The sequence below is a fragment of the Electrona antarctica genome (genome assembly GCF_951216825.1).
Source record: "Electrona antarctica genome assembly, chromosome: 2".
In the NCBI taxonomy this organism is placed as follows: Eukaryota; Metazoa; Chordata; class Actinopteri; order Myctophiformes; family Myctophidae; genus Electrona; species Electrona antarctica.
Window position 1 is genome coordinate 16423715 of NC_136807.1, and position 22366 is coordinate 16446080.

At 45.2% G+C, this 22366-nt stretch overlaps 1 protein-coding gene across 1 annotated transcript in view; it reads left to right on the forward strand.

Moving 5' to 3' along the window:
* The window catches only part of nol4lb (nucleolar protein 4-like b), a 185311-nt gene that overhangs the window by 156632 nt on the left and 6313 nt on the right, over nt 1-22366 (forward strand). The window contains exons 6-9 of the mRNA XM_079528322.1: nt 12996-13474; nt 14589-14771; nt 15639-15827; nt 22207-22320. Coding sequence (XP_079384448.1) covers nt 12996-13474; nt 14589-14771; nt 15639-15827; nt 22207-22320 — 965 coding nt within the window. The remainder of the gene's footprint in view (nt 1-12995; nt 13475-14588; nt 14772-15638; nt 15828-22206; nt 22321-22366) is intronic.

Sequence of the window (22366 nt, forward strand, 5' to 3'; positions counted from 1 at the left end):
CAGCAAGTTATAGACACACAGCAAGTTATAGACAGACAGCAAGTTATAGACAGACAGCAAGTTAGAGGTAGACAGCAAGTTATAGGTAGACAGCAAGTTATAGACACACAGCAAGTTATAGACAGACAGCAAGTTATAGACAGACAGCAAGTTATAGACAGACAGCAAGTTATAGACAGACAGCAAGTTATAGGCAGACAGAAAGTTATAGGTAGACAGAAAGTTATAGAAAGACAGCAAGTTATAGACAATTTACAATTTAGGCATTTAGCAGACGCTCTTAATCCAGAGCGATTTACATTAAGCAAGAACAAAAAGCATGGGAATACATCACATATATAAAAAGCATTTATCAAGAAACATGCGTAAGCTAAGAACGTAGCTAGAACATATCTATATAATTACACTGTACATGTAAACTATACATATATACTATACTATGCTGTACATATATACTATGAAGTGCTATGACTACATACAATGCAATTATTGTGCTGTCTACATAACATGCTATAAGTCTGTATCAAATGCTATCTAAGTCTAAAAAGTGCTGTCTAAGGGGGTAGGGTAAGTGCTATGGGCCATGGTGGAGTCTGAAAAGGTGGGTTTTCAGACTACGGCGGAAGATTGGGAGTGATGCTGCAGTTCTGACAGACAGACAGGAAGGCAGGCGGACAATACGTTTTATAAGCAGGAAGGTAGGCGGGCAACAACTAAGGTAGGCAGGAAGGTAGGCGGGTAACACAACTAAGGTAGGCGGGCAACAAGTTCTGTAGGCGGGCTGTCAGACAGGCTGTCTGCCAGGCAGGCACAGAGCCCGAGCAGCGAGCAGCCAGCTCGTGCTGCGTTTTAGCGGGATAATCCATTGTAATCCCACGCGGGGGGAGTACAACCCTCCACCCCTCCTTCCCTTCTTCCCACACCCTTTCCACTCCCTCGCTCTCCCCTGGGACCGGAGGTGGGGGATGAGGTTGGCAGGGAATGAAGGAATTAGCATCTGTTACCACTCTCTCTCAGGTTAGCTCCTCTGGGCTGCAGGAGAGCGAGAGGGGGGGACGGGGGGTAGAGGAGAGAGGAGAGGAGGTGGGCAGAAAAGCCTCTAGCTGTCAGTGCGTACTGGAGCCGCAAATGAAAAACGACAGGGGACAAACCATTAGAGCCTCTACTCCTTTCTGCATCCTTACAACCAGACTCCCCTCTCTGTCCCTCAGTCCATACCTCTCTCTCTCCTCTACTTTATTTGTTCTCGTTCTCTTTCTATTTTGTTTTGCTGCCTTGTGCACCTCTATTGTTCCTTCCATCCTTTCCCTTCTCTTTCCATATACCTCCCCGGCTCTGCATTCATATCTACCCCTCTCTTCCATCCCTCTCTTCCATCCCTCTCTTCCATCCCTCTCTCTGCATCCGCCTGCTCCTCATTCATATCTACCCCTCTCTTCCATCCCTCTCTCTGCATCCGCCTGCTCCTCATTCACTCTTTATCTCTCCGTCAATCTGCAAATTGCTCCCCTTTCATTAGCTTCCCTTCATTCCTCTCCTCTTCATTTGTCCCTCAAAGCAGACATCCCTCTTTTGCATCATTTTATCCTATCTTTATCATCTGTCTCTCCTCTTGTATCCATCCCTCCATCCTTTGGATGACTCCTTTTTTCCCACAGTTGCATCTTTATTCTCTCCTTCTCTCTCCTCTTCCTTCTTTCCTTCCTTCCTATAGTACCTTCCTTCCTTCTGTCTCCAGTCCTGCACTTCTCTTCCTCATGTGTTCCCGTGGTCTATATTTCCCTTTTCTCTCCTACTTTCTTTCCTCAGTCTGCCCCCTCCTCCCTCTCCTCCTCCTCCTCCTCCTCCTCCTCCTCATCAGCGTTCTGTTCTGGTAATGACGGTCACATTGATTGTCTGCTCTTGATAGCCAGCAGATAATTGTAGAATTTTTAATAGGTGCACCCGCTCATTTCATTTGCACTGAGCAACGCCACAGGACTCTGTGTGTGTGTGTGTGTGTGTGTGTGTGTGTGTGTGTGTGTGTGTGTGTGTGTGTGTGTGTGTGTGTGTGTGTGTGTGTGTGTGTGTGTGTGTGTGTGTGTGTGTGTGTGTGTGTGTGTGTGCTTGTGCTTCAAATTGCACTTGCGTGCGTGTCCCCTGTCCTGCATCTATCGTGCATTAGTACTGCAGTGGGCGCTTATTTCTTAATGGTATGCAGTTGAGCAAATTGGAATATTGAACATTGAAGTGTAAAATGAAAGCCAGTGTTTCTCAGAGGACAGCTTGCTAGACTTGTCTCCTGCGCTTTGGGCGGAGTGAAAAGAGATGGACTGTTTGGTGGAGGAGGAACAGCAGTGCAAAGCCTAATTTACGCTCCGTCTGCTATTGTTTTCGTGCGACAAAGTATAAAAAAAGAAGGGCAATAAAATTAGGCTACAACCAGGAGTCATCGCCATGTTGGCTTGTCGTGGACATACAAAATGAGTGGACAATAATATTACCAGAAACACATCAATAGATAGCCCTGAATGACCACTATATAGGTCTGTAACTGTGAGAGTGTTCTCTCTCAGAGTTAAGGAAGGGGGTCTCTTCAAATGAAACATTGGAGAATCACTAGTATTAGTGGACTCCGAATGTGCCATAGTGTCATAATAAATAAATTGAAGAGAAGAGAGTCCGCACACAGGTTTGCTCCAATGGTGTTCTCTTATTGAAACACCATAATAATATACGTATATTATTATGGTGTTTCAATAAAAGAACACCATTAAGCAAACCTGTGTGTGGACTCTCTTCTCTTCACTGTACTTACCTTAGTCCAGCACCAGCCAGGAACTGGATGTGCGCAAGCCACCTGCTTTTTAAACTCATAATAAATAAATGTCATACATATTCAGAAGAAAACCTGGAGACTTGACATTCAGTAAGTAGGTGTTATGATCAAAATGAGAACATTATAATGGTGTGTAAAACATAAAATATAAAATGTGCCACGGACATGACCAAGTCTTTGCCACGGACACATTTGTCTGTGTATGGACATGTTGGTGACCCCTGGCTACAACAACATGAAGATCCAATGTTTCTGCAAGGCCACTGCACATACAGTACACGTACACACACAGACACAGTGGCAAAGCCACTGAAGCACACACACGTCTACTGACTCTACTGTATAGACAGAGTGACATTAGAAACACACACTGCACACAAGAAGACACACACACACTGCAGTACAGGATATTAAGACCTGCAGACAGGGTTAACGTCCTTGCTTACCTCGCTAAGATTGCGATATAAGTCGCTGATGATCACTTGCTTCATATTTTGAACGAGAGGCATGTTGAAGTCAGAAATGAAGAGCTTAGTATATAGCTCCTTAGATTACGCGTGCCGAGCCTTTCTTTGTGAACAGTAAACAAGGAAGTGAACGACAACGCGCATGCGCGAAAGAGAAAGGAGTATGGTGCAGAAGGAGAGGCCAACTCAGAATATTTATCTCTCGTTTGATATCAATGAAAATGCACTAGGACGTGTGTACACGTCCTAGCAACCCGTCGGTTGGTTTAGTTATGACGTTCCCCACGTCGTACGGTCTAAATGGGTTAAACTGCAGTTTACAGCAGCATAATTACTGCCAGACACAATATTACAGATTAGTTAACTCATTACACATTATGTCATTGCCAGTGACACAGGTGTGCACCGTCCTACAGCCATCTCGAGGTACAGCATGTTCAGCATAAACAGTGAGCAGTAAGCTGGGGGGGCAATAAAGCACCCATGCATTTATTTAATTTTATTATTCTTTTTTCGCATGGGTGCTTCTTCGTCCTCCCCCATGGCAGAACGTAGGCATTTGCCTAGCTCGCCTGTGCATAAAAATGGCCCTGCTGCTGCAGACCAAACCTCTGTGCTGTGCAACGTGGTGCTGTTTGTTACAGCCATGATGGCTGCTTGCTTAGAAGGTCGGGTCAATCTATTTTCCCAGGGGTCATAGCGGTGTCCTAGAGGCTGCCACTGGCACCATGTGACTCCAACACACACACACACCGCCGACACCGGCATAGACGCATGCACCGCATTTGTGCGTGCACACACACACACACACACACACACACACACACACACACACACACACACACACACGCACACACACGCACAGTTGCACACACACACACACACACACACACACACACACACACACACACACACACACACACACATGCACATGCACATGCACATGAGCAGGGTCATATGATGTGGCCAGTGTGAAAGAGACAGCCTCATCAGACAACCCTTTCTATTCATACAAGCAGTACACGTGTACACATAAACACACGCACGCACGCCCGCGTGCGCGTGCACACTCAGACACGCACGCACGACATTCACACACACAATGAGACATGACAGTGCATGTCACCATTATGGTGTGTTTGTATAGAAGAATGTAGCCTGTGTGTATAGCTTGTGTATTACACGTGTGTATTTTTGTGTTTAACGTCGTTTAAGGGTTAGACCACTGATTGTACAGGCCTGTGTGTGTGTGTGTGTGTGTGTGTGTGTGTGTGTGTGTGTGTGTGTGTGTGTGTGTGTGTGTGTGTGTGTGTGTGTGTGTGTGTGTGTGTGTGTGTGTGTGTGTGTGTGTGTGTGTGTGTGTGTGTGTGTGTGTGTGTGTGCCCATTTGACATGGACAGAAGATTGCAGAGTGAGCTGCGGAGGGAGGGGCATAGCTTAGGATTTGGGGATGATAAGGGATAAAAGATGAACAGATAGCAAGACAGTGTGACAGAGAGAGAGAGAGACAGTGTGAGAGAGAGAGAGAGAGAGAGAGAGAGAGAGAGTGTGACAGAGAGAGAGAGAGACAGTGAGAGAGAGAGAGACAGAGAGAGAGAGAGTATAGGAAATTAAACGGTAAGAAGAGCGAGGTAAATATAGAGCACTGGTTCTCAAACACTGCATGGGTTTTTGGCGTCCCTATATTTTTTGTTTCCTACATTTTGTTTCAAATTATTATTATTTCAAAACATTTTCCAAAAAACATTCCCAAAAAAAGCTAAATCTTAACAAAATTCGATTCAAGAAAAATCTAAGAAATTCCATAATTTGAAAACAAATGTTTAAGAAGTAGCTATAGGTGAAACTAGTCACCTCAATGGCATCAGGCACAAACACATGAAACTAGTCACCTCAATGGCATCAGGCACAAACACATGAAACTAGTCACCTCAATGGCATCAGGCACAAACACATCAGTCAGCTCCATATACAACGACACCAATCTTCTGGGGGACCCTAGCACAAAATCTTTTCAAATGGGAGTCCGTGGCTATATAATACACATCAATTTGGGGGTCCTTGACATGAAAGTGTTTGAGAACTGCTGACTTGTTGAAAGGAGACACAGAAAGAGAGAGTGAAGTCAAAGTGGGTGTGGAGGGAACATGAGGGAACGATCTCAGAGAGAGGAGAGGAGAGGAGAGGAGAGGAGAGGAGAGGAGAGGAGAGGAGAGGAGAGGAGAGGAGAGGAGAGGAGAGGAGGAGTTGGGGATGAGGTGTAGTTATGAGGGGAGACCCCCAGCTTACTGATTATGTATGTATTTATTTAACCGTGAATCACATTAAAGAAACAGTCAGATTAATTAATATCTGGCTTTTTAAGGCAAATGTGCACTATATCGAATTGTTTATAGCAGAGACGTACAGAAAAACAATAATGTATCCATTACATTCATATGATTTCAACCTACTATATAAGCAAAAAACATTGCTGTATTATAAAGACAGGTGTTATTCTTTGAAGTCCCCTATATGTATCACTATGAGCTACTGTACCACAGTGGTTTTCAACCTTTTCATATTAAGGCCCATTATTTATTTAGCATTTGAGCCATACTGTACATGGACCACCATTTGATGATTTAGCCTCGCAGATCCAAAACTAAAGAATATTTTGTTGTCCTTGGATAAGATTTGAGAGACAACAGGCAAACGTTGATCAAAATAAAAGATATTTGACATTCTCTAATTGTGTAGACTTCTTATAAATTAAGTAATGCAGTTGTTTAACAATAACTTAACTCTTGAGAGTGTAAAAGGAAACCATATTATTAAATGGACCATTGATTCATTTTACACTCAAGAGTAGAAGATCTATAAGGGTCCATTTGATTACCAACTTTCTCTCATTTAGCTGCATGGGGACCACCTGGAACCCCCTCAAGGACCACTGGTTGAAAACCACTGAGCTAACAGCATGATAGTCATTCCATGTGTCTCTTATATCAAGATCATATCCTAATTCGATTTGCTGTATACAGTAACAGTAGCCGCACTTTTCCTGCAATGTAAGTAAGTATCTGGTACCTGCAAGCCAGTAAAATCCTTAGCAGTCTCAATAACTCATGCACTCATCCTCATAAATAGGCTACATGAGCATATCCAACATCCATGCAGAAAACAGAGGTACATATAGAGAAGCATGCGCACACACGCACACACACACACTCACACATATTGTACACACAGTGTCAGAGATGACTTCTGTCAGGTTGGCTGATGCTGCATTTTCCTGTGTCTTCCTGTCTCCCAGTGGGATTATGGGTAAAACAATGATTGACTGTCCAGGCCTTAAGTCCACCTGGACCTGTTCCCCTGAGAGAACATGGGCTCTTTCTCTCTCTCTGTGTGTGTGTGTGTGTGTGTGTGTGTGTGTGTGTGTGTGTGTGTGTGTGTGTGTGTGTGTGTGTGTGTGTGTGTGTGTGTGTGTGTGTGTGTGTGTGTGTGTGTGTGTGTGTGTGTGTGTGTGCGCGTGCATGTGTATCGAAATGCACACATGTCGTGTATGGGTTTTATGTGTGTGGGGGTTTTATACTTGTGTGTGAATATGTTTATTTGCATTTCAGTGTGTGAATGTCTAGTTTGTCTACATGTGCAGCGTGTGTGTGTGTGTGTGTGTGTGTGTGTGTGTGTGTGTGTGTGTGTGTGTGTGTGTGTGTAGACCTTTCCCCTTGTTAAACACACAGGGAGTCCCTTCTGCTCCTCATTCAACAGCTGTACAGCTCAACTGTAAACACCATCATGAATCACAGTCACTCCTCTACTACCTGGAGACTAGGGGAGGAGACTAGGGGAGGAGAGAGGAGCACAATTTGGAAGGCGGTCATAGCCAGTTGGAATGGAATCTGCTCTAAATCTGACTGATACATCAATGTCACTACTAGTGACAACTTTATTTAGTGGCATACAATAACGTAACTATAGTAATGAACATCTATCTATAAATGCACCACATGTCTGTACGTCTGTCTGTCTGTACGGCTGTAATGCACGTAACCTGTGAACCGTTCGCCCCACCGACTTCAAATTCGACACACGCGTTCCACACCCCCGCAGGGAGTGCAGTGCCCGGTGTCGAGTCGGTCGGACCCACGGTTGTCCAGAACCGCCACAAAAGGCCTCTGCCCGGGCTCTGGACATGGCCCCTGCCCAGGGTCCATAAGTCCATATATGGAGCTGGCCTGTTCTGACATCATAATACTCCATATTTGGGCTGACACAGAACTCCATATATAGGAATGAAGGGACACAGACAGATGGGTGGAACGGGTACTCTGACACGGGTACAACGGGTACTGCATAGCTGGGTGGGGCATCTCCAACTTCCATCGTTACCGACTCAGTACTCAGCCAGGCACCGGTTGTTCCAAGTAGGCCAGCGCCTAACGGGCACCACTCTAGTCAGTAATAACAAAGTATCATACAGTATATATAGTGACATTCAGTAACATACAGTAACATTCGGTGGCATACAGTACAGTATACATTGCTGTATATATAGTAACCAACAGCCATATCTGAGTGTCTTGGTCCCTTTAAGACATGGGAACAGAGAGAGCAGAGGCAGAGGAGAGGAGAGAAACAGGTCAGGATATCCTTTGTCTTTTTAGGAACCAGAGAGAGAGAGAGAGAGAGAGAGAGAGAGAGAGAGAGAGAGAGAGAGAGAGAGAGTGAGAGAGAGAGAATGTAGAGATGGGTGGTAGAGGAGCAGAGGGAGATGAGGGAGCAGGAAGAGGGCAGGGAACCCTTTGTCCCTTTAAGAACCATCCAGGGAGAGGGAGGGTGGGGTAGCAGAAGAAGAGAGCACAGAGAAAGGGAGGAGCACAGCAGGAGAGAGACAGACAGACCCCCTCTCTGCATTAGCTGGCAGCCATGTGCTGCATGCAGCGAGAGGGACAGGGTGAAGGGAGAGGGAGAGAACGAGAAATGATGAGACACAGAGAAGAATGGAGAGAAGGAAAGATGGAGGGGAGCTCGGGTGCAGGGTTTAATTAAAATATAGAGATAGAAGATGGACAAAGAGAGAGGGAGCGGACAGCCCCGTTAAAGCAGGCAGGGAAGGATGGAGAGAAAAGGGGAGAGGGGTGTGTGTGTTAAATGACGTTGGCCTGCACCTCATGCACACACACTCCTAAACACGCTTTGTCTTTCACTCTATTTGTATCGCTCTTCCTCCCCTCTATAGTTGGATGACTATCTCTTGCTTTCCTTAACCCTGTTAGTGGTGAGGCTCTAAGGATGACCATACTGTATCTGTCCGTCCGTCCATCTGTCCAGCCCTGTACGATGAGACCTATACCATTTGAGGGAAACCTTTCTCTCTTACACCACAGCCACAAAATGACAACTTTGTACACAGTACGTCTCATCATAATCGTATAGGCAGGTTGCAGGTTGAACCCAGCCCTTCGCTGTCCCCATGCATGAACTTTCCTCTATCAGCCAACATTCTATACAGTTGGGTTTATTGTAAGGAGCAGGATGGCTTTTAGGGTCTATATGTCTTGTTCCCTCATTAAGTAAGCCCTTTCACTCTCTTGGCATCTATCTCTCACCCCTCCTCTTCTACATATCTCTCTCTCCCTCTTCCGTCCCTTTATGTTCTAATATACCACCTCTGCATCCTGCTGTAAGCTTTCCTCCATGTCCCCCCCCCTCTCCCTCTCTCTCTCTCATCGTGTGGGACTCTCTCCATCCATCCCTGTCTCTCTCTCTCTCTCCTCCCTGTCTCATGTCTGTCTCTTCCCCTCATCCTCCTCTCTTCATCCCCCTGTGAGCCCCTCCCCCTCTCCCAGCCTCAATCCCACTATCTCTCTCTCTCTCTCTCTCTCTCTCTCTCTCTCTCTCTCTCTCTCTCTCTCTCTCTCTCTCTCTCTCTCTCTCTCTCTCTCTCTCTCTCTCCCCTCATGCTCTCCTCCCTCACTGAGTCCTGACCTGTTCACCATCTCCCCAACCCCCTCCTGACCTCCTTCCCTCTGACATCCTCTACCCCCTATCTCCCCCTACCTCTCTCTCTCTCTCTTGCTCTATTCCTGTGTCCCCTCCAGCCCTATCTCTGTTCTCGTCTCTCTTACGGTCTCTCTCTCTTACGCTCTCTCTCTCTCTCTCTCTCTCTCTCTCTCTCTCTCTCTCTCTCTCTCTCTCTCTCTCTCTCCCACTATATGATCTTTGTAGGATCATTGTCTTTATCTCGTAGATCATTACTGTGTGTGTAGCCATTCCTGCTTGTATCATTACTGTGAGGAGAGACAGGTTTGGAACAGGACCTTTTGGTTGCTGTGGGTGTGGAATGGATGGTAGCTGAGGTGGGATAGGAACCCAGGAGTCTGGTTGATTGCTGTGGGTTTGGGATGCTCTTCTTCAATCACAATGACATGGCACACTAAAGCATGAAAGCAGTGTGTGTATTTGTCTGTCTGTCTGTCTGTCTGTCTGTCTGTCTGTCTGTCTGTCTGTCTGTCTGTCTGTCTGTCTGTCTGTCTGTCTGTCTGTCTGTCTGTCTGTCTGTCTGTCTGTCTGTCTGTCTGTCTGTCTGTCTGTCTGTCTGTCTGTCTGTCTGTCTGTCTGTCTGTCTGTCTGTCTGTCTGTCTGTCTGTCTGTCTGTCTGTCTGTCTGTCTGTCTGTCTGTCTGTCTGTCTGTCTGTCTGTCTGTCTGTCTGTCTGTCTGTCTGTCTGTCTGTCTGTCTGTCTGTCTGTCTGTCTGTCTGTCTGTCTGTCTGTCTGTCTGTCTGTCTGTCTGTCTGTCTGTCTGTCTGTCTGTCTGTCTGTCTGTCTGTCTGTCTGTCTGTCCGTCCGTCCGTCCGTCCGTCCGTCCGTCCGTCCGTCCGTCCGTCCATCTGTTGGTGACACACTGTGTCTATGCCAATGCAGCTGCACCCCCCCTTCTCTATCTCTCTACTCTCTCTGTCTCCCTCCCTCTTAGTGCGTGTGTGCGCACACGTGTGTGTTTTGGATAGGCAAGAAAGCTGACCCCAATATTGTCCACATACACACATAGATACACACAAACACACCCTGCATACATAAGCACAACGCAGTCAGGGGACTCAGAGCATCTCACGTGCTTCTGTCTGTGTGTGTGTGTGTGTGTGTGTGTGTGTCCGTGCGTGCGTGTGCGTGCGTGCGTGCACGCATGTGCATGCAATCCGTGCATGCGTCTGACTGGGTAGCCAGAAAACTAGTCAGTCAGCCAGCCAGCCAGTTAGCCCAGCAATCATCCATCAAGCCTGCCACCAGTGTGCTTGGCAGGAACACATTCCATGATCACTTATTTAGTAGCTTTGCTGCCTGACTGCAAGACAGACATGCACGCACGCACGCACGCACGCACGCACGCAGGCACGCACGCACGCACGCACGCACGCACGCACGCACGCACGCACGCACGCACGCACGCACGCACACGAGAGAGATACATCTCAGAGTTTGCTTTGGCAATAATCAGTTTATGTCATGCCATTAAATCCCTCTTGAATTGAATACAGAGGGTGAAAGAGGTGATTATCCATGGAAGTGTGGTCTTACCTCACGCTGTCTGGGTGAACAGCTAGCCAGGGGGTTCAAGGCTGTTGAACACTGTACTGTTCTGTTCTGTTTGCTGGAGATTGAACATTGTGACATTTTAGTTACAGGTTAAGTGGCAGCAATGGGGAGAGGAGATTTGCAATTTATTTCCCCATTCCTATTCATTGAAAAGAAGAATGTATTTTTGTCTCAAATAAAAAAATGTAAATGGTTCATTAATAACTTAAGCGCTGTGGTTTACCAACCCTGAAGAGAAAATAGATTCCCAGAGATTTTGTACATAAATGAATAAATGGCATGTCATTGTAGGTGAAATAGGTATTCTCTCCATCTGTCTCCCTCTCACCCTCGTCCTCTTCGCCACTCGTCTCACTCCTCCACCATCTCTCTGATCAAGCTCTCCCTCTTTCTCACACAGCACCACTACCACTATCACCAAAATAACAACACAAAAAGTCTCACATTGGTCACATGGCGTTTGCAACCTTATTGTGGACTACGACAGATTACAAAGTATCAGAGTAGTTAGCACAGTTAGTGGTTCTCAATTTGTTTTGGCTCAGGTCACCCCTGTAAAAAACAAATTTGTCCACGGCACCCCTGAATTACATTGTTAGCACCTTTTGTCATACTATATAATTATGTAAATCTTTCCCCCAAAGATAGTGTATGTCAAGAGGTAAACTGGACAGACTGAACATTTTTTACTTTTATACCAGCATTCCTATTCTGGAGGAACATTCTGTGTGTGTGTGTGTGTGTGTGTGTGTGTGTGTGTGTGTGTGTGTGTGTGTGTGTGTGTGTGTGTGTGTGTGTGTGTGTGTGTGTGTGTGTGTGTGTGTGTGTGTGTGTGTGTGTGTGTGTGTGTGTGTGTGTGTGTGTGTGTGTGTGCATGTGCGTGAGTGCGTGCAAGCTTGTAGATTGGTTGAACTGAAGTGACATTGATAAATTCCAAATATTATCAACACGCGCGCGCATGCGTGTGCATGTGCGAGCTTGTAGATTGGTTGAACTGAAGTGACATTGATAAATTCCAAATATTATCAAAGTATTCTGAGGAAACCCGGGACTTGCGTCAAGGCACCCTCAGGTGCTATACTTGCTTGAGAAACCCTGCTCTAGCATACAGTTGTTTTAAAACAACTTGAGGCATCATTAGAGTCATCCTGTGACCCAGGTTTTTTTCAGAGAACAGTGTGAGCTGAGAACTCCTTTCTCAGCCCATTAGCTGGAGAAATACTGTACCTAATGGTTCCCCCGTTACCGAGGAGTACAACTAGTTTACTACAGCCTGGGGAGAAATACTGTACCTAATGGTTCCCCCGTTACCGAGGAGTACAACTAGTTTACTACAGCCTGGGGACAGCTTGATTATGGCTGCCAAGCAGTGTGTTTCTTCCCCCTCGTTAGAACAAACAGTCACACGTGTGTCCTCTTTATTAACGATGCATTTTCGGAGAGATATGAGCTGGGATATCTTCCCACCGTGTTCATTATTTTCTGTCCTCCTGCTTTGTTTCCATTTTTTTTAATGACGCTAGTATAGGTCGCTGTTAACAAAGGTGTGGTGTAGGACAGCAGTGTAAATACCTCACTGTTCTACACCTTCAACTTGAGTAAAGCCACCTTGGCTCCGAGACTCATAGTCATGTGAACCAGCCTGTTGGTTAGCTAGCTGCCCCATGCCTCCACGCTGCATGGGACAGTAGCTGATACTGCCCTCTCCTGGAGCCTATGGGTAGCTCACAATAGATAGAATGTCTCTTGTTAATATTGTGAGACAATTATTCAAATTTATGAAAATGCTTAATACAAAATTGATATATTCCAGCTGTCCCCCATCATATATTAACCTGGTAATTTTGTCTACCTGTCCTGTCCAGTCACTTTGGAAGTCATGTTTCAAATGGCTGCTAAGCCTGAGGAAGGCAGCCTCTGAATAAACCTTTTCTTGAACCAGCAGTGTTGCCTTCTACCTCAAATGGCTGGTAAAAATAAATTATTTGGCACCACTTGGTGACCTGGGTTGTATACAAGTTCATTTCCGGTTGCGTTTCATCAAAGTCATCCAGTTTTGAGTCCACATAGTACTGCTTGTGTATTTTGCAGTGAATCATACGTTTGTACGTGTGTGTTTTTGGCAGATGACTCCTCGTCAGAGAGTGGTAGTGGCCTACCGCCGGCGCTGACCCCTCCCTCCTCCTCGTCCGTAAATGACGGCTCCGTTGCCAGGGAGACGGAGGTGGTCAACGGCAACGGGGGTCCCGCCCCGCTGGACTTCAGCACGCCCACCTCCTCCTCGTCCTCGTCCCAGGAGGACCAGCAGCCAATGAACATGAGCGACCCGTCGCCCGCCGCCAATCAGACGTGCCCGCGCCTGCCCCTCTCCTCCGCCCACCTGCCCGTCGTCACTGTCTCTGCGGCGGCGGCGGCCCTGCTGGGCGCCCTCCACCCGGACGCACCCGAGGAGCTCCGCAGGAAGTACCCGCTGGCCACCAAGACGCACGCATCACACCTCGCCGCGCACGCACACCCCGCCCTGCCGCACTCGCACAACGCACACTCACACACACACGCGGCCGAGCTGCGACTGGAACGTGATGGCAGAGACTATGGGAGCAAGGTGAGAGAGAGACACACACACACACACACACACACACACACACACACACACACACAAACACACTAACTCAACCATACCTACAAATGACTTGGAAACAGATACTGATAGAGTTGTACATGCATTCACATATTATCATGGTCATGTACACAGACTACGCACACACACACACACACACACACATAACACGCACGCACACACATAACACGCACGCACGCACACATCCATTCAGCCTTCTCTGTTCTGCACACCCCCCCCTTCCGCCCATTTCTATAAGAAGGTAGAGACTATTTGAGAGGTGGCAGACAGTGAACTGATAAAAGAATGGAGACAGTCAGAGAGAGGCAGAGAGAAATGAGAGTAAGGTCATACAACTGTAGTTAGGGCAAATAAAAGAGGGAGAAAGAAAATGAAGCAATGGAAAGATATACAGGAGAGAGAGGGGGAGGGGGTGAGGACAGAACGCAAGACAACACATTGGAGAGAGAGAGAGAGAGAGAGAGAGAGAGAGAGAGAGAGAGAGAGAGAGAGAGAGAGAGAGAGAGAGAGAGAGAGAGAGAGAGAGAGAGATTTTTCAGTGTAGCTGAAATGAATAGAGAAGACTCTTGCCTCTCATTGGTTAACAATGCATACCGACCTTGGAATTATCGTCTACCTGGCTGACTGGTACACACACACACACACACACACACACACACACACACACACACACACACACACACACACACACACACTGATCAATGCGCCTCCCATAAGGATCCACTCATTGTCGTTTCTTTGCTGCTTTCTTTTCAGAAAAATACTCCAAAGTTGTAGTTTTTGTCCAATCCGCCCGACGTTCAGATGTAAATAGTGCTTTTTGATCACCATAATACCGTTTGTGGTGAAAGCTAAGACATGTCGGCTGCTGCTCGTACAACGTTTTGCTCCTCCTCTCGTGTTGGGCTGTGTGCCCTGGAAGTAGTTGGCGCAAATTCACAGATATCACATCACATGAACACTAGAGGGTGATGAAAGTGTTAACAGTTTGGGTCTTCTTTTGTGTGCCTGCCTGTGTGTGTGTGTGTGTGCCTGCGTGCGTGTGTGTGTGTGCGTGCCTGCGTGGGTGCGTGTTCAGTCTCCGCAGTACAGCTCTGGGGGCAGCTACGACAGCGTGAAGATGGAAATGTGTGCGGAGGACCTGACCATGGGTCGCGGTGCCCAGGCGGTCCAGGACGATGACGACGATGACCATGACGACCATGACGACAGCGACAAGATCGCAGAGGGAGTCGACCCTGAGAGACTAAAGGCCTTCAATGTATGTACAGTACACACACACAGTGACACACAGTCACACACACACACACACACACACACACACACACACACACACACACACACACACACACACACACACACACACACACACACACACACACACACACACACACATCAGGGTCCACTGGAACATTTGGAAAACTATGACCACGTGTTGAGTAGTCAGATGGGTGGGCCGTGTGCATTTTCAGGGCAACATGTTTATTTTAATGAACAATAAATCAAAACTGTAGACCATGACCACAGGTTGGGAGTCGTCAAGGGCCATATTTTGACTAGGGAACCAGGCTGGGGGCCGAGTCCGCTTTCTCATTAATTAATTAAGCTTAGAATAGATGTAGAACAGTGTTTCTCAACCAGTGGTCCGAGAACCACCAGTGGTCCTTGAGGGGGTTCCAGGTGGTCCCCAGCTAAATGATGGAGAGTTTTGGTAACGAAATTGGACCCTTATAGATCTTTAACTCTTGAGAGTGTTAAATGGATTAAATGGGCAAGACCCCATTTGAAATGATATGGCAGGGCTCTAGCAGTGATTCTCATCATTTTAATTTGAAGGATACCCAGTTTGACATGCATAGGCCATTTATATCTGGGACCTCAATTGATTATAACTCTTATTTATTTTTATATCGTAAAATCAATGTCAACTTAACTCTGAGAGAGTACAAATGGAACCAAATGGACGTGTTATGGTCCATTTGGTTCCATTTGTACTCTCTCCATTTCTTCCCGCCTACTCTTCTTTTAAAAATATATATTAATTATTCAATATTATCATTCCGTTGCTAGGGGACCGATAAACAGGAAACACACTCATTTCACATTGTGTCTATTTTGTGTCTTTCAGATGTTTGTGCGTCTGTTTGTGGATGAGAACTTGGACCGTATGGTGCCCATCTCCAAGCAGCCCAAGGAGAAGATCCAGGCCATTATCGAGTCCTGCAGCAGACAGTTCCCAGAGTTCCAGGAACGCGCACGCAAGCGCATCCGCACCTACCTCAAATCCTGCCGACGCATGAAGAAGAACGGCATGGAGGTATGTACTGTGTGTTAACCCATTTTGACCTGAGATCAGATTCTAAAAATGTCTTCTACATCCTGACAGTTTTCTGAAAAAGCTATGTTTCTATGTCAGTCGTTCTTCGATTTAAAAAAAATAGCAGACCTACAAGCTCGTAGCGCGCCACTCGTGGCGCGCTATGAGCTTGTAGATCTGCTATTTTGAAATAGCTAAAGCATAACATAATGCTAACACCAAAAGGGGTTCCCGCCCAAAATGGGTTAAAGAGTACAAGACAGTCTAGCACCACTCGCAGCCTCTAGAGCAGTGGTTTTCAACCAGTGGTCCGGAGACCACCAGTGGTCCTTGAGGGGGTTGCAGGTGGTCCCCGGCTAAATGATGGAGAGTAACAAAATGGACACTTATTAAATCTTTAACTCTTGACTCTTGAGAGTGTAAAATGTGACGGGTCCATTCGGTTTCAATTTACACTCTCAAGAGTTACATTATTGTTAAACACCTGCATTAGGCTACTTAATTTACAAGAAGTCTACACAATTATTAGAGCATGTAAAATAACGTGTTATGCCTTATCTCCTATGGTACTACATCAATACAGCATGGAATATTCCTTAGTTTTGGGTCTGCAAGGCTAAATGTCATCATGGTGGTCCGTGGCTCAAGTGCTCAATAAATAATGGGCCTTTATATGAAAAAGGTTGAAAACCACTGACCTACAGTATCTTGTTTGGGACCAAAGTGTTGTATTGACAGATGGAGGGACAGGGTGGTTGAGCACATCTTTACCATTTAGACAGAGAACTACTACAGAAAACACATCATGGCCTGAGCCGCCTGATGGACAGGGTCAAATATTAACCTAAGCAGTCCATTTTAATAATATCTGAATCGGAATACACTGATATTTTTCTGTGCTGCAAAAAACAGCAGCAGTGATAGAGCAGTATACTGTATACTGTACATGTGTTAGTATGCTGGTTAATATCAGAGCTGTCTTACAGCAAATTTCCTCCTGGTCACAACGGCTTATCTACAGTATGTACTTGTGAAAGTACACAGCGAGAATCACTCCCTGTCAAGGTGTCCTTGAGCAAGAGTCAAGACACTGAACCCGTACTGTAGCAAACACACGGTAGCAAGCAGTGGAGTACTTATATGAACCTTTATTGAGAAAGGATATCCCCTTGAGATGTCACATCTCGTTTTCGAGGGGGTCCAACAACATACAGCAAATACAGAGCAATACAATAGACAGAAACATTACAACAAATACATCCATGCATACATTACAAAACAAAACAGAAAGCTCTCCCAAGCTGGCCGCTCCCACCCCACCTAATCACCCCAAAAATAAGGGTACTGTAGGTCACTCTGGAGACGTGCATGAGCAGTTGTTTTAAAATACATTGTAGGAGCGTACAGCGTACACTCTGCATCCTACTCTTAAAATGAGAATACTTCAATAGCCATTCAGACTTCCATACAGACTGCCGAAACTGCCTCAATCCTCTGTAAGTGATGGAACGCTAAAAACTGCAGAAGAACCGTGGAAACAATGAAACTCAGATGAGACCTGTGACAAAAGTCTCTTGGGTAGGCTTTTAGGTTTGAGAAATATGTGGTTCACTTCACACACGTAGCTGTGGTAGGTGGCTTGTTTTATGCATCGGTTTGTTATTGAAGTTGCCACACGTTTGAAGAATGTTCCAGTGTGTTCCATGCGAGGAATGCAACAGTGCTTGAGACATTATAATATAATATGATTACATCAAATGTGCACATTTTATGTAAAAGGGCAGACCTACTTAGCTATTGTTCTCACTACTGGTGCTATTCTTCATTATTTTTTTGCAATTTCTGTTAGTGCTACTACAATATTGAGGAACCAAAGAATTTTTCTCTTTTGTAATTTTGTATCTTGAAACAGTAAAGAATGAAATAGGAATAAATTGCTAGATTCAGGCTGCAGTGTCTGCTGCAGTTCTGTACAACCCAGGGGTCACGGTTCACTTCGACTTTAATTAATTGAGTAAATGTGCTTCTTTAAACATTTAAAAGGAATCGCATGAAATGAATAACGCTTTGAAATTGACCTACAGTTTCAATTTGCATTGTGCACAGAGGGAAATTACAGTGAATTGACCACATCTCTTGTGCTAATACAGAAGAGATATAATGGGATCTCTACCATGGTGGGGGGTCAGTCTCAGTAGTTATACCTCTAATGTAGTATTATGTCTGATAATAGTTCCTAATGTATATAATACTAATACACTGTAGATGCAGGATGAAGGGTCCTCCACCACTGCAGTGGTTGGATCAATGACTAATACAGTACCATGGCTTCCACTGTACTAATACAGTACCATGGCTACCACTGTACTAATACAGTACCATGGCTTCCACTGTACTAATACAGTACCATGGCTACCACTGTACTAATACAGTACCATGGCTACCACTGGACTAATACAGTACCATGGCTTCCACTGTACTAATACAGTACCATGGCTACCACTGTACTAATACAGTACCATGGCTACCACTGGACTAATACAGTACCATGGCTTCCACTGTACTAATACAGTACCATGGCTACCACTGTACTAATACAGTACCATGGCTACCACTGGACTAATACAGTACCATGGCTACCACTGGACTAATACAGTACCATGGCTACCACTGGACTAATACAGTACCATGGCTACCACTGTACTAATACAGTACCATGGCTACCACTGGACTAATACAGTACCATGGCTACCACTGGACTAATACTGTACCATGGCTACCACTGGACTAATACAGTACCATGGCTACCACTGGACTAATACTGTACCATGGCTACCACTGGACTAATACAGTACCATGGCTACCACTGGACTAATACAGTACCATGGCTACCACTGTACTAATACAGTACCATGGCTACCACTGGACTAATACAGTACCATGGCTACCACTGTACTAATACAGTACCATGGCTACCACTGTACTAATACAGTACCATGGCTACCACTGGACTAATACAGTACCATGGCTACCACTGTACTAATACAGTACCATGGCTACCACTGGACTAATACAGTACCATGGCTTCCACTGTACTAATACAGTACCATGGCTACCACTGGACTAATACAGTACCATGGCTACCACTGGACTAATACAGTACCATGGCTACCACTGGACTAATACAGTACCATGGCTACCACTGGACTAATACAGTACCATGGCTACCACTGGACTAATACAGTACCATGGCTACCACTGGACTAATACAGTACCATGGCTACCACTGTACTAATACAGTACCATGGCTACCACTGTACTAATACAGTACCATGGCTACCACTGTACTAATACAGTACCATGGCTACCACTGTACTAATACAGTACCATGGCTTCCACTGTACTAATACAGTACCATGGCTACCACTGGACTAATACAGTACCATGGCTACCACTGTACTAATACAGTACCATGGCTACCACTGGACTAATACAGTACCATGGCTACCACTGGACTAATACAGTACCATGGCTACCACTGGACTAATACAGTACCATGGCTACCACTGGACTAATACAGTACCATGGCTACCACTGGACTAATACAGTACCATGGCTACCACTGGACTAATACAGTACCATGGCTACCACTGGACTAATACAGTACCATGGCTACCACTGGACTAATACAGTACCATGGCTACCACTGTACTAATACAGTACCATGGCTACCAATGACTAATACAGTACCATGGCTTCCACTGTACTAATACAGTACCATGGCTACCAATGACTAATACAGTACCATGGCTACCACTGGACTAATACAGTACCATGGCTACCACTGGACTAATACAGTACCATGGCTACCACTGGACTAATACAGTACCATGGCTACCACTGGACTAATACAGTACCATGGCTACCACTGGACTAATACAGTACCATGGCTACCACTGTACTAATACAGTACCATGGCTACCACTGGACTAATACAGTACCATGGCTACCACTGGACTAATACAGTACCATGGCTACCACTGGACTAATACAGTACCATGGCTACCACTGTACTAATACAGTACCATGGCTACCACTGGACTAATACAGTACCATGGCTACCACTGGACTAATACTGTACCATGGCTACCACTGGACTAATACTGTACCATGGCTACCACTGGACTAATACAGTACCATGGCTACCACTGGACTAATACAGTACCATGGCTACCACTGGACTAATACAGTACCATGGCTACCACTGGACTAATACAGTACCATGGCTACCACTGTACTAATACAGTACCATGGCTACCAATGACTAATACAGTACCATGGCTTCCACTGTACTAATACAGTACCATGGCTACCAATGACTAATACAGTACCATGGCTACCACTGGACTAATACAGTACCATGGCTACCACTGGACTAATACAGTACCATGGCTACCACTGGACTAATACAGTACCATGGCTACCACTGGACTAATACAGTACCATGGCTACCACTGGACTAATACAGTACCATGGCTACCACTGTACTAATACAGTACCATGGCTACCACTGGACTAATACAGTACCATGGCTACCACTGGACTAATACAGTACCATGGCTACCACTGGACTAATACAGTACCATGGCTACCACTGTACTAATACAGTACCATGGCTACCACTGGACTAATACAGTACCATGGCTACCACTGTACTAATACAGTACCATGGCTACCACTGTACTAATACAGTACCATGGCTACCACTGGACTAATACAGTACCATGGCTACCACTGGACTAATACTGTACCATGGCTACCACTGTACTAATACTGGTCAGATAATGCTACCACTGTACTAATACTGGTCAGATAATGCTACCACTGTACTAATACTGGTCAGATAATGCTACCACTGGACTAATACTGGTCAGATAATGCTACCACTGTACTAATACTGGTCAGATAATGCTACCACTGGACTAATACTGGTCAGATAATGCTACCACTGTACTAATACTGGTCAGATAATGCTACCACTGTACTAATACTGGTCAGATAATGCTACCACTGTACTAATACTGGTCAGATAATGCTACCACTGTACTAATACTGGTCAGATAATGCTACCACTGTACTAGTACTGGTCAGATAATGCTACCACTGTACTAATACTGGTCGGATAATGCTACCACTGTACTAATACTGGTCAGATAATGCTACCACTGTACTAGTACTGGTCAGATAATGCTACCACTGTACTAATACTGGTCGGATAATGCTACCACTGTACTAATACTGGTCGGATAATGCTACCACTGGACTAATACTGGTCAGATAATGCTACCACTGTACTAATACTGGTCAGATAATGCTACCACTGTACTAATATTGCTCAGATAATGCTACCACTGCAATACTAATACTGTTTAGATAATAGTGCCACTGTATTACTGATGTTGGTTCAATAAGATTATACCACTGTGGTACCAATACTGGGTAAATACATATTTGAGAAACAGAATCATTTTAGAAAACTTTTTCTTTTTCAACTTAAATGTTATTCATTTTTCATGAACAACCAAAAATAAACAAAAACACACACAAAACAAGACAAACAAATGGACATCACAGTATATGTTGCCAGACATCATCTTGTGAATTAAGAAATACAATAGAAGATAAATACTATATTAGTAGGAGATTACACACAGACAGAATATTTATGGAAATATGGAAAAGAGAATAGAGAATAGAGACGCCACGTTGAAACTTGGTAAATACCACAGCAGCAGTGGTCTGATCTATTCTATTTTGGCTTCCGCTGCAGTGATGATGTATATAGTATGGTCTGTATTCTTCCATAGATAGCAGTGTAATATTAAAGCTGGTACAGTATGTATGTATGTATGTATGTATGCTGGGGTATTTCATCATGGTTCCCTCTATAGGTGTGTTATAGAGTGTGGAGTCTGTCTAGCAACAGGTGTCATGTTGATTATTATAACCAATGTTATGAGCAAGCAGTGATCTCTGCTGCACCTTGGTGGTCACCTTGTACATTACACTTATCATTTACAATTAGGTATTTAGCGTGAAGCAATGGGATGGATTGATTGATTGATTGAATACTTTATTAACAGTTCACAAAAAGTACAGTTATACAGTCATGCTAAAAGGATAATACAAAAGGCCCTGAGGGCTTGTTTCCATTGCGGTCCTATGTATTCAATTCATCAAGACGGCTAGGCGCAATATGTTTTAGTTCAATATGTTCCATTCAATCAAGGTTGGGATTTGTACCATCTCAGACTATATGAACAGAGGTATTCTACTTTATATCCAGATACAACGGTAATGTTGTGTGTTCTCTCTGCAGACACGACCCACTCCACCACACCTCACCTCCGCCATGGCTGAGAACATCCTGGCTGCTGCCTGCGACAGTGAATCACGAAAGGCTGCCAAGAGAATGAGAATGGACACTTATCATGTGAGTAGTATGCGCGCGTGTGCATGGCATGTTCAAACAGCTGTTG